The sequence below is a fragment of the Hyperolius riggenbachi genome, chromosome 6 (assembly GCF_040937935.1).
Source record: "Hyperolius riggenbachi isolate aHypRig1 chromosome 6, aHypRig1.pri, whole genome shotgun sequence".
NCBI classification, from domain to species: Eukaryota; Metazoa; Chordata; class Amphibia; order Anura; family Hyperoliidae; genus Hyperolius; species Hyperolius riggenbachi.
In genome coordinates this window covers 321,535,462-321,548,928 of record NC_090651.1, presented here as the reverse complement: position 1 = coordinate 321,548,928, position 13,467 = coordinate 321,535,462, and the positions used below count along the sequence as shown (strand labels likewise).

General features: G+C 44.6%; 1 protein-coding gene across 2 annotated transcripts in view; it reads right to left on the bottom strand.

Annotated features, from left to right (window-relative positions):
- Positions 1-13,467, bottom strand: part of LOC137521736 (phospholipase A2 inhibitor gamma subunit B-like) — a 68,372-nt gene that overhangs the window by 23,313 nt on the left and 31,592 nt on the right. For both annotated transcript variants that reach the window (XM_068241401.1, XM_068241402.1), the window contains exon 2: positions 13,036-13,152. In XM_068241401.1, coding sequence (XP_068097502.1) covers positions 13,036-13,152 — 117 coding nt within the window. The remainder of the gene's footprint in view (positions 1-13,035; positions 13,153-13,467) is intronic.

Below are 13,467 nucleotides of genomic sequence, written 5' to 3'. Positions count from 1 at the left end.
TGTCTAGCCTGCACTATCTGTAGAACTGCTATTAAGCACTTCTTAATCTGCAGCAGTTTAGGAATGGATTTTCACTTTTCTTAACTGTAGTGCAGTTCTATGAATTCACACTAAACTGTCCCTATTAAGTAAGAATTAAGAATATTATCATGTAGAACAGTCCCTCTGCTGGTTAGAATTGTTTAAGAAGAAAAAAAACGGTCGGTAATGCTTTGATAAATCTGGCCCACTGAGTATTGAGTTTTTTCCTAATTATTCAGAAATTGCACAGGAATTGTGTATGAATTTTTGATATGGTACTTTGCACTTTTTATTTTGCTACCATGTAGCTGAGCCTGTATATATAAATAGACTTTTTTTGTCATGGACAATTATATTATCTTGTGAAATTGGACACCAGGGATTCTGATTATAATCAGTTTGTGAAGATTATGTTTTTAATGTTCTTGGTCTGGTAATAAAATTGATATTATTGGTCATTACATATGGAAATTGTAGTACATTGATTTCTTTCACTTTTTGGCCTTCTTTCTTGGTAATGCATCCAGTTCGGCCTATCTGGACGAGCTTCCTCGTCCAGATAGGCACTGGTGCTGCCGCCGGCTCGTGCGCGCGATCGGGCGCGCCCCCGCGCGCGCTCCCGCTGCCCGCCGCTAGCCCCCCGATCAGTGAATGGGAATATAATTCCCATTCACCGATCTAACTTCCCCGCAGAAATACCGACGCTTTCTCTCCAGAGAGCGCGGTATTTCTGCCCCCAGGAAACAACTTCTCAGCATTTTAGTTCCTAGATGCGAGCTGGTTCGCATCTAGGACTTTTTTCACTGTGGCCATCTTGTGGCCAAATAGTAAACTGCACCCACATACATTTTTGATAAAAAAAAAACATTATTTTACATTTAAAATTAGCAGTTTCCCTCCCACACCAAAAATTACCCACATACACTTTTTTTATTTAAAAAAAAAAAAAACAACAATTAAAAAAAAAAAAAAAAACAACATAAATAGTTACCCAAGGGTCTGAACTTTTTAAATATGCATGTCAAGAGAATATGTTATTATATTATTTAAAATTATAAGCTTATAAATAGTGATGGACGCAAATTGAAAAAATGCACCTTTATTTCTAAATGAAATATCGGCACCATAAATTGTGATAGGGACATCGTTTAAATGGTATAATAAGCGGGACAGATGGGCAAATAAAATACATGCGTTTTAATTACGGTAGCGTATATTAATTTCAAACTATAATGGCCAAAAACTGAGAAATAATGAATTTCTTCCGTTTTTTTCTTATTCTTCCTGTTAAAATGCATTTACAGTAAAGTGGCTCTTAGCAAAATGTATCACCCACAGAAAGCCTAATTGGTGGCGGAAAAAACGAGCTATAGATCAATTCATTGTGATAAGTAGCAATAAAGTTATAGGCGAATGAATGGGAGGTGAACGTTGCTCGGATGCATGAGATTTTCGGACCGCGGCGCTGAACCGGTTAACTCCTTGCCGACCGCTCCACGCCAATTGGCATGAACGCGGCAGCAGCCCCAGGACCGCTCCACGCCGATTGACGTCAATGGGCTTCTATGGGGCTAGCAGAAGAGCGCGCACATCTCTGCTTGGAAGGCGGAGCTCTGCCTTCAGTCTCCCAGCAGCAATCGCAGCTCGGAGACTGTTAGACGGCGAAACCGTCGCCTAGTTACCCCGTACAGCGCTGTGATCTAAGGCAGCGCTGTACTGGGGGCAGCCCCCTGGTAGGCTCGGGGGTGATCCGCTGTCATAGGCTGAAGCCTATGACAGCCGATCACAGTGATTGGCTGGCGGGGGGGGGGAGGGAGCTGGGGCGGGGAGCGGGGGGGAAGTCATTTTATTTAAAAAATAAATTATTGTGATCAGTTAGATTTTGATATGCTCAGTTGTTGTTTCTTTTGACACATGGAAGAGGGGACGGAACATGGAATGGGAGGGGCGCTGCTGCACAGGAAAGGCGAGGCACAACATACTCGGCCTAGGGGCACAAAATGTATAAATCCAGTCTCTGAACGCTTCCAAAGAAGGGCGCATCCATACTGTGCAGGCACGAGCGCAGATTCCCGTGTGCATCGTGCACATCAGCTTGTCGTTGGGACACAAGTACTTCTGAAGGTAGATGACATATTCAACCTGCCAAATCATTTCACTGCGGAGGTCAGCGCTGCGACCTGGAAATGGAGAGAGGACCTGGAGGGCTCCAGAGGATCCAGAGCCTTCCTGCTTTTAGGCAAGTAAGTCTTTTTTCTGTATTTACTCGCTTCAGGGTCACTTTCAAGAGAGCCCAAAGTGGGCCCAAAAAAATGAGAAATCCCCCCCATGAAGAGATGGACTAGTCCAAAACCTGTCACTTCTGTCAGATTACTACCTACTGTAAGTGACAGCAACTTAGGAGAGAAGTAATTTATGGCTCATTTCACTCTGGAAAAAAACGTACTTCTTATTTGTTTATGTTTGCACAGATTTTAAATTTTACAGTTTTTCGCCATAGTGCCCCTTTAAGTGGTTTTGAAATTTACTGAGAAGGTGAAAAGTATCTACTCATATCAATGTGCAGCAAGTTGTATGAATGCCTAAAACTGTCAAATGGCATTTTGTTTAAATGATAAAGTCAAAATAACTTTGTGTACTTTTTAAAGTGGACCTGAACTCTTGCACAGAACAGAAGGAAAAAACAGAGAAATGCACCCTGTAGGTATTTAGAGAGTTTAGACTGTCTCATTCCCCCTCATCTGTGACTAATAACTGTAATTTGATATCTCAGCTGTGTCAGCTCAGTAAACTCCTCTGCCTTGGCAGAGCAGCTCATTTGTAAACAGGACGTTAACCCTATGTCTGCTTCCATGAAAGCAGGAAGTAGACACACTGCAGATTTGTATCTGTTGTAACAAAGAAATATTTTTCTTTAAGGTTATTATGCTGTTGCGTATCTTTTAGACCAGAGAGGAAATTCTTGGTTCAGGTCCGCTTTAAATATTGGACTGCCAAATACCACCACAGTAACCCCCCCTTCTCTTGTAGGAGTAGTCAGCTGTATTCTTCCTGCACACCTCAAGTAATGCCGTTCAACACCTGGTTTGTGCCATTTTATTCCTCAACAAAAGTAGAATTTTACTTTAAAATGATCCTGTAGTCACTACAGTCACTACTACAGTGTAGTGAGACAGATATGAAGGCAGCCTTATTTACTGTTATTATTTAGTATTTATATCGCACTGACAACTCCACAGTGCTTTTACACAACACACAATCAGCTAACCCGACGCCTAGGCTATTGTCAATGCATGTAGGCAAATTTGACAGGTGGGCTATTTAGTTGCCAGACCGGTTCTAGATTGTTTGCAGACCAAAGCAAACATTTTGAGGATGCACCCCCCCCCCCTCCCTTGAAGCAAACATATTGTGGATGCCCCCCCCTCCCCCTAGAAGCAAACATTTTGCGGACATGCCCCATCCCTCACTACCCCACGGACGGGGATTGGCGATCCCACTGAGGGTTGGTAATCCTCTGTAAATCCTGCTGTAGGCTGCCCCTGGAGTAGGAGTAGAAATGTTGGATGTGAGAGCTGCTGACATCCAAGGCCGCCGTCTCTCCAATGAGTAGCTGCTGTCTCTGCACCACAGCGGGACTGGATTTCATCTTGCGGCTCTGCTCCTGGCTGGCTGCTGCTCACCACAAAGCTGCCTCTGCTCTTATTCTGGGGGTAGATACCTGGGGGACCAGGGTGCACCACATAAGTGATCTTCCTCACCCTCGCTTTAGCCACACTACATCGCCGCTTCATTTTCCTCTTTGATTAAATTTGCTCTGTCCACAATGAAGCAACGACCTTATCTTGGGTGTGCCCCCCCCCCCCCCACCCAACACACTCATATAGGTCATTGCTTCATTGTGATACACAGGCCCCTTCAACATGGCAATGTAACGATCACGAAGGGGAATTGACACATGTACATGCCTTTTGTTTTGTTGTTGCAGCCGCAGTGCAGCCAGAAAAACTAGGCAAGTATGTACACGCACCAGAAAAATTATTAGTTTTTTTTTAGCAGCTGCTGCTAGCAGCGGCCTTAAAAATTCAGGAATCCACCTGGAGTCCTGGACCTGGTTGGTGGTGGCGGAGAAGGCAGTCAAGCGGCCTGCAGGCAGAGATGCTGTGTGGGGACTGACTTAGTCTTGGGGCAGGCAGCAGCGGTCGGCAGGCAGAGATGCTGTGTGTGGGGACCGACTTAGTCTTCGGGCAGGCAGTAGCCCTCCAGGATCCAAGCCTCATTCATTTTGATAAAGGTGAGGTACTGAACACTTTTTTGACCTAGGCGACTTCTCTTCTCACCGACAATGCCTCCAGCTGTGCTGAAAGGTCCTTTGACAGAACGCTTGAGGCAGGGCAAGCCAGAAGTTGGCAAATTGTGACAGCTCTGACCACAGGTCAAGCCTGCGCACCCAGTAGTCCATCGCTGCTCAGAGTGTCTACATCTGCAGTTAAGGCCAGGTAGTCGGCTACCTGCCAGTCGTGGCATTGGTGGAGGGTGGATCCGGAAGGAGTAAGCCGAGGCGTTGGACTAAAGAATGTCTGCATGTCCGACATCACCATGAGATCGCTAGAGCTTCATGTCCTTGCCTGCGTGGACATGGGAGGAGGAGGACGATTACTGGCAGTGGCACATTTATTCCGTTGTGCTGTGACATCACCCTTAAACGCATTGTAAAGCATAGTTGCCAGCTTGTTCTGCAAGTGCTGCATCCTTTCTGCCTTCTGGTAATTTGGTAACATCGCTGCCACTTTGTGCTTATACCGAGGGTCTAGTAGCGTTGCCACCTAGTACAGGTCATTCCCCTTGAGTTTTTTTTTATACGGGGGTCCCTCAACAGGAGTAACAGCATGAAAGACCCCATCTGCACAAAGTTGGATGCCGACTTACTAGCCATCTCCTCATGCTCTTCCTCAGTGATGTCAGGTAAGTTCTCCTCCTCCCCCAAGCCATGAACAATACCACGGGAAAGCTGAGTAGCACAAGCCCCCTGCAATGCCTGCTGCGGTTGTTCTGCCTCCTCCTAAAAAAAAAAAAAAAAAAAAAAAAAAAAACTGTTCACACTCCTCTACAGCTTGATCCACCACTCTACGCACGGCACGTTTCAGGAAGAAAGCATATGGGATCAAGTCGCTGATGGCGCCTTTACTGCGACTCACCAGGTTTGTCACCTCCTCAAACGAATGCATGAGCCTGCAGGCATTATGCATGAGTGTCCAGTATTTTGGCCAGAAAATGCCCTCTCTGGAGTACAGATGGCATCGCTATCATCTGAGGCAGACACACACAAAAATTTCCACACCGCTGGGCCCTGAGATGATGGCACTCTGGTGGTGGCGGCAGCAGCTGACATTGAAGGGCATGTTGGCTGGCTGTCCATAGGTGGCAATACATGGCGCCGGACACTGCCACGAGCTGTTTCTGACGATGAGCTCCCCCTGCTTGTTTCAGCAACTCCTCTCCTCCTTCTCCTCTCTGACTCCCCCTCTGAACTGTCCCCCTGTTCATCTTGTCTATTGGGAACCCACATGACATCCATGGCAGTATCCTCATCATAATCATAATCATCCTCCACAGCATCGCTTGTATCAGACACCTCCAAAACTGCACCAACAACAGGTACTTCATCATCCTCACACCTTACGTCCATACTGACGCCTAACTCAGACATATGAGGTGGTGTAACATGCTTAGCACCTTCATCTTGTAACAATAATGGCTGTGAATCAGTTAATTCCCCACCTAATAACTCCTGCGAACTGTCAAATGGAGCGGATGTGGTGCTAGTAGTGGCAGTGGTGGCTGCTGGCTGAGTGTTAAGTTGGGTGCCAGAATCAGAGCAGGAGGAGGAAGATATGTCATGGTTCCGTGCGGAAGCTGAGGAAGATAAGGTGTTCTGTGTTAAATAGTCAACTACGTCCTGACAATCTTGGGGGTTGATGGCACGTGCCTTCTGAACACTGTACTTTGGTCGAGGGCTGCACAAAATCACGCCAGCACGACCTCCAACAGACCTGCCAGGTGGCCTGCCTCTGGCTCTGTCTGTTTTGTCCATATTGGGGGGATGAAGTGAAAAGTATGCACTGACTGGACTAATACAATGTGCAGTCACAGAGATGCAGTGAAAGATATGCACTGACTGCTGGTACCGTGTTTCCCCTAAAGTAAGACATCCCCTGAGAAGAAGCCTTACCAGGAATACCTAGCATTCTTGAAATATAAGACATCCCCCCAAATGTAAGCCCTACCTAACAAACAGCACCCACATAACAAAAGCAAGTCATGCTCAATACAAAGCCTGGATACAGGAGAGCAGCAGTATAATGTGAGTTCTACAGTCCTGTACAGGATCTTCTCAAAAAATTAGCATTGTGATAAAGTTTATTATTTTCTGTAATGTACTGATAAACATTAGACTTTCATATATTTTAGATTCATATACACACAACTGAAGTAGTTCAAGCCTTTTATTTTTTTTTTAATATTGATGATTTTGGCATAAAGCTCATTAAAACCCAAATTTCCTATCTCAAAAAATTAGCATATTTCATCCAACCAATAAAAGAAAAGTGTTTTTAAAACAAAAAAAGTCAACCTTCAAATAATTATGTTCAGTTATGCACTCAGTACTTGGTCGAGAATCCTTTTGCAGAAATGACTGCTTCAATGCGGCGTGGCATGGAGGCAATCAGCCTGTGGCGCTGCTCAGGTGTTATGGAGGCCCAGGATGCTTCGATAGCGGCCTTAAGCTCATCCAGAGTGTTGGGTCTTGCGTCTCTCAACTTTCACTTCACAATATCCCACAGATTCTCTATGGGGTTCAGGTCAGGAGAGTTGGCAGGCCAATTGAGCACAGTAATACCATGGTCAGTAAACCATTTACCAGTGGTTTTGGCACTGTGAGCAGGTGCCAGGTTGTGCTGAAAAATAAAATTTTCATCTTCATAAAGCTTTTCAGCAGATGGAAGCATGAACCCACTTTTGAACCAGAAACAGCGGCACAAGCGCCTGACCTGGGCTACAGAGAAGCAGCACTGGACTGTTGCTCAGTGGTCCAAAGTACTTTTTTCGGATGAAAGCAACTTTTACATGTCATTCGTAAATCAAGGTGCCAGAGTCTGGAGGAAGACTGGGGAGAGGGAAATGCCAAAATGCCTGGAGTCCAGTGTCAAGTACCCACAGTCAGTGATGGTCTGGGGTGCCATGTCAGCTGCTGGTGTTGGTCCACTGTGTTTTATCAAGGTCAGGGTCAATGCAGCTAGCCATCAGGAGATTTTGGAGCACTTCATGCTTCCATCTGCTGAAAAGCTTTATGGAGATGAAGATTTCATTTTTCAGCACAACCTGGCACCTGCTCACAGTGCCAAAACCACTGGTAAATGGTTTACTGACCATGGTATTACTGTGCTCAATTGGCCTGCCAACTCTCCTGACCTGAACCCCATAGAGAATCTGTGGGATATTGTGAAGAGAAAGTTGAGAGACGCAAGACCCAACACTCTGGACGAGCTTAAGGCCGCTATCGAAGCATCCTGGGCCTCCATAACACCTGAGCAGTGCCACAGGCTGATTGCCTCCATGCCACGCCGCATTGAAGCAGTCATTTCTGCAAAAGGATTCCCGACCAAGTACTGAGTGCATAACTGAACATAATTATTTGAAGGTTGACTTTTTTTGTTTTAAAATCACTTTTCTTTTATTGGTCGGATGAAATATGCTACATTTTTGAGATAGGAAATTTGGGTTTTTATGAGCTGTATGCCAAAATCATCAATATTAAAACAATAAAAGGCTTGAACTACTACAGTTGTGTGTATTTGAATCTAAAATATATGAACGTCTAATGTTTATCAGTACATTACAAAAAAATAATGAACTTTATCACAATATGCTAATTTTTTTAGAAGATCCTGTATATGTGTGTCAGGTAATTTGTGTTTTTGTTGGAGCCAGCCCTCCTGATCTGTCCTGATGAGCATCAGCAACACTTCACCTCTTTCCAGGGCACACAGCTTATCCTATCGTAGCTCTGGGGAGCCTGACTGAAGAAATAGATTCTGACCCACATGATCAGCAGAATCAATTTCTTGTAAGCGAGAGCAAATATCTGCAAACTATAAGCTCTGTGCATGCTGCTTGTGTTTCAGCATGGCATGCAGTATATACAGTACATTTTGTATAGGAAAACTACCAGTGTTTCCCCAAAAATAAGACATCCCCTGAAAATATGCCCTAGCACATCTTTTGGAGCAAAAATTAATATAAGACAGTGTCTTATTTTCGGGGAAACACGGTATAATACAATGTGCAGTCACACAGATGTAGTGAAAGATATGCACTGACTGGTGGTATAATACAATGTGCAGTCACACAGATGCGGTGAAAGGTATGCACTGACTGTGCTGGGCATGGCACAGTATAGCAATTAGCAAGGGCCAGCTGCGACAGACAGGTCTCTATATATGCAGTGTCAGTGGCACACACACACAAAAAAAAAATTTAAAAAAAATCACAAGAACATTAGCTCTCAAAAGAACTTTTTTGTGGTGCTTTTCAGCAACAAATATCAGCAAGGAGCAAGCTAACAAGTGCTAACTAACGCTTTTCCTATCTCTCCAGCAATGTCTCTCCCTTCTCTCACTAAGCAGGCAGCAGACAGAGTGAGAAAATGGATGATGCTGCTGCCTTTTATAAGGGAAGGGGGTGTCAAGGAGTGAGTGCAGCCTGATTAGCTGCCATGTGTCTGCTGACTGTGATGTAGAGGGTCAAAATTTAGCCCAATGATGTGGTATAGGGGGTAAGTCGAACTCGCTATGTGTTCGCGGTTCCACGTGAACCCCCGGGGTTCACGCGAACAAGTTCGCCGGCGAACCGTTCGGGCCATCTCTAATTAACGCTGCCTTGAGCACATGGTTCATGTTGCTGCATGGAAGTATCAGCTCTGCACATGGTCCTATCACTAACTGTGCCTCAGCGGAGCTCACAATCTAATCCCTACCACAGTCATCATAGGTCCATCATAGTCTAAGGCATACATGTCAAACTTCGGCCCATGGGGCAAATCTGGCCCTCCGAGTCATTCAATTTGGCCCACAAGTGGCTTCCCTACTGCATTATATTTGGCCCACTCTAGATCACCAGGGATGCTATATTAGAGGTGAAGCCCTAGAACACCAGGGAAGCCATATAGGGAGGTAGAGGGGAAGGACTAAACACTAGAGAACTGTATAGGGGAGGGTGGGAACCTCTAGACACCAGGGAACTGTATATGGGTTATAGGGGGCCATTAGACACCTGTAAACTTTATAAAGAAGGAAGATGGCCAGTAGACATTGAGGTAATCGGCTGTTTTATAGACCAAAAGTTCTATTGCGCACGAGTAACGTGGCACTAGCGTGATGATGCAATATAGCTACGTCATTGCGTTTAGAAGATGCTAACAATTTAGGGCTTACGGACGCCACCCCCCCCCCCTCCCCCTCATCTTTTACTGCTTTATCTCTGCCTTCAGGCAATGGGATACATAGGATGGGGGGGGGGGGCATAAATTTGCTATGGGGCCCAGTCATTCCGAGCTACGCCCCGGCTTAAATAGTTATTTTTAGGTCAGTCATTTTTAGGACCAGCCTTTTGGTCAAGATGGCCTAGTCTGTTGTATAGGTCTGCCGGTTAGGCTAAACTGATAGGCGCCTCCATAGGATAGGATGACTGTGGGCTGAATTAACAAGACATACTCCGGAAACCTCCACAGATTCCTGGAAGGTAACATTCTGAACGTCCTCCTCTGGAGGAAACAAATACTGGTGTTTAACCTTTAAGCCCTGGGGTGGCTTAATGTGTACCCGAGATGGTACGCTGGCCCTTATTTATACTTACCTGGAGCTTACTCCAGACCCATGAAGACTGTGGCCTCCCTCGTTGTCCTCTTCAGCCCCTCCGTTCTGGTGCTACGACTCCCCGTAATCCGGTTAGTTGCCGCCAGTCATGGGCATGCTTGGTCGTGCGCATGCGCCCCACCGCTCTCCTGTCCCTGGGAGTGTCCTGCGCAGGCCACGGGATCGCGATGGGGGTGCGCGTGCGGCCGAGCCCACAACTGCCCGGATTACCGGGAGATATAGCTGCAGAATGGATGGGCCGAAGTGGATGACAAGGGAGGCCACGGTTTTCATGGGGCTGGAGAACGACCCAGGAAAGTATAAATAAGGGCCAGTGAACCATCTCAGGATAGAGATGTGAAAATTACTACTTCCAAATCATTAGGTTTAAGCACAACTGAAGTGAGAGGGATATGCTGACAATTTTTTTCCCTTTGAAACAATGCACAATGCCTGGCTGACCTGCTGATCCTCTGCCTCTGATACTTTTAGCAATAGACCCAGAACAAGCATGCAGATCAGATGCTGCATTAGTCACATGCTTATTTGTGGTGATTCAGACACTACTGATGCACAAAAGATCAGCAGTACTGCCAGGCAACTGGTGTAATAACTATAAAAGCCTCCATATCGTGCTCAGTTCAGGTGTCCTTTAAACAGGGCTGGGGAGTCAGAGTCGAGGAGTTGAAGTCGTTTGTTTCATAAACTAGAGGAGACGCAGTGGGATGATTGGTGCACAGACTCCACAGCCCTGGACCAAGTTTGCGAAAATCGTTAATTTAAAATATATGTAAACACATACAAATAAGTGCATTTCTTCCAGGGCTGTGGAGTTGGAGCAATTTTTGGGTACCTGGAGTCGGAAAAAAACGCATACTCCCATTTAATTGAAACTGTAATTAAAATAGAATGTTAAAAACGTTCTATTTCTCAGATAATAGTCATCAAATTATATATATACAGTAATAGCTCTGCTTAGTCCACAAAAATGAAATAAACCAATCAAAAATAGTTACTACTTGTGCTGCTTCAGTAAAGCAGTCCCCGATATACAAATCTGATTGTGACTGCATATATGATGTGTACACAGGAATCTCTTATATATACACTAAATAACATCTATGCTGTAAGAATAAAGCCTGATGTGTAGCTGTGTCACTAATAGAGATGGTCAATGAGATGGAAATAATTCTGCGCTGATGCTGGTTTATGCAAATGTATGCACTCCTTTTTCTCATGAAATCAAATAATTTGATATGTTGGTAAAATTTGGTTTGATGACTACGAATTAAAGGGTACCCGAGACTGATGAAAAGAAAAGTTTTATACATACTTGGGGCTTCCTCCAGCCTCCTTCAGGCTAATCAGTCCCTCGCTGTCCTTCACCACCTGGATCTTCTGCGAGTCCCGGAAATTTAGCCAGTCAGCGCACTCGGGCCACATGCCGCTCCCACAGCCAGGAGCATTCTGCACCTGCACAATAGTGCTGCGCAAGTGTAGTATGCTCCTGGCGGCGGAGTGTGTGCATGCGCACTACGCCCGACTGGCTCAAGTACTCAAAGCAGAAGATCCAGGTGGCGGAGGAGGACAGCGAGGGACTGGTTAGCCTGAGGCAGGGAACACACTTGTCTTTTTTCGTACGCGTTTTCTGCACAGAAAAACTGAGACCTCATGTTAATCAATGGGCTAGTACACACTTAATATGTTGTTCGCAAGCAGAAAAAAAACTGACATTCTGCATCCTGATTCTGCACATTTTGTTAGTTTTCTCTATCAACTACATCAGCTGCTGTGAAAAACGCGCTCGTTTTCCTGCATAGAAACACACTTGGTGTGCAGAAAAAGTATGCAGGAAAATGCGCGCAGAAAACTGAAAGACAAGTGTGTTCCCTGCCTGAAAGGGGGCTGCAGGAAGCCCCAGGTATGTATAAAACTTTAATTTCATCTGTCTCAGGTTTACTTTGTTACACAGTAGTACAATACATATGCACTCCCCACAGAGCTGCAGGGAATCCACTGAGAATGTTGTGCATATTGAACACAGAGGTGTTGTGTATCACCCATAAACCTGCTTCAGATTGTACCTAAAGAATGTGTAATTGAGGAAGAATTGCCTCATTCTCCTGGAGAGTACCTGCACATGACTCTTACATGTACCCACAGTTACATTGACTAGGACCTGATCCATGTTCAGATTGTGCATGAAGAATGTGTAGTAGAGGAAGAATACCCTCATTCCCCTGCAGAGTACCTGCACATCACTCTTACATGTACCCACAGTTACATTGCCTAGGGTCTGATAGATGTTCTTTGTTACTGTCTGTACCTTCTACAAGTACTCTTACCAAGGACTAGTTTTAGTCTAGAGGCAGAAGATCTGCCAGATATCCAGGTAACTGGTATTGTTTAAAAGGGAATAAATATGGCAGCCTCCATATCACTGAATTCAGTTGTCTTTTAAAATTCCTAAGCATTGGCATTTAAGAGACGCATTTCATGTTACATACTTTCAATCAACAAGATTGTAATATGAGAATTAGAGGAGTCAGAGGAATCCTAACCTGAGGAGTCGGAGTATTTATGTACCGACTCCACAGCCCTGGTTTCTTCCATAGTAAAATGAGCCATAAATTACTTTTCTCCTATGTTGCTGTCACTTGCAGTAGGTAGTAGAAATCTGACAGGTTTTTCAACTAGCCTATCTCCTCATAGGGGATTCTCAGGGTTTTGTTTATTTACAAAAGCACATAGTGAATGGGGGTTGCTCTGTCCAGCTGCCAATATAAGTGTGCAGCGAGCAGGGAGGTTGGCCAGCATCAATATATAAATCCTTTTCAGGGAATGTGTATATAAAAAAAAAAAAATATATAAGAGCCTTGCTGAGAATCCCCCATGAAAAGATGGACTAATCTAAAACCTGTCGGTTTTGTCAGATTTCTACTACCTACTGTAAGTGATAGCAACAGAGGAGAAAAGTAATATATGGTTAATTTTTCTCAGCAAGAAAAATACTTATTTGTATAGGTTTACACACATTAACCTGATAAGTTCACTTTAATACATAACATGGTTCCTATGTAAAGAATAAGCTTTAACGTACTTAATAAAGTATTAGTGACGGCAGCAACACACACTTCGCCTGTAGCGCAGTCCACAGATGATCCGCTGCATGGTGTCCCCTGTAGGTGCCAGCAGCTTTTGCAAGAGATGCAATAACCTGGCGTGCCAAAGAGAAAACAACATGTTAATGTTAAAGAGTAACCGTAGTAAAAAAAAAAAAAAATGAATAAAATTACTGATTTGTATAGAAGATTCATTTATAAATTATTTAGTCAGCATTTGCCCATTGCAAAATATTTACATTCTGAACTCTATCACAGGTGTCAACATCTTTAGTACTGTCAGGTTATCTCTGCTGAATGTTTGTTTACTGAGAGATCTAAAGCCAGTAGAAAATATATCCAGTTTTCCAGAATGCTCAGAAGGGGGGGGGGGGGGAAGAGATCTCTGCATAACAATCAGCCTAGGTAGG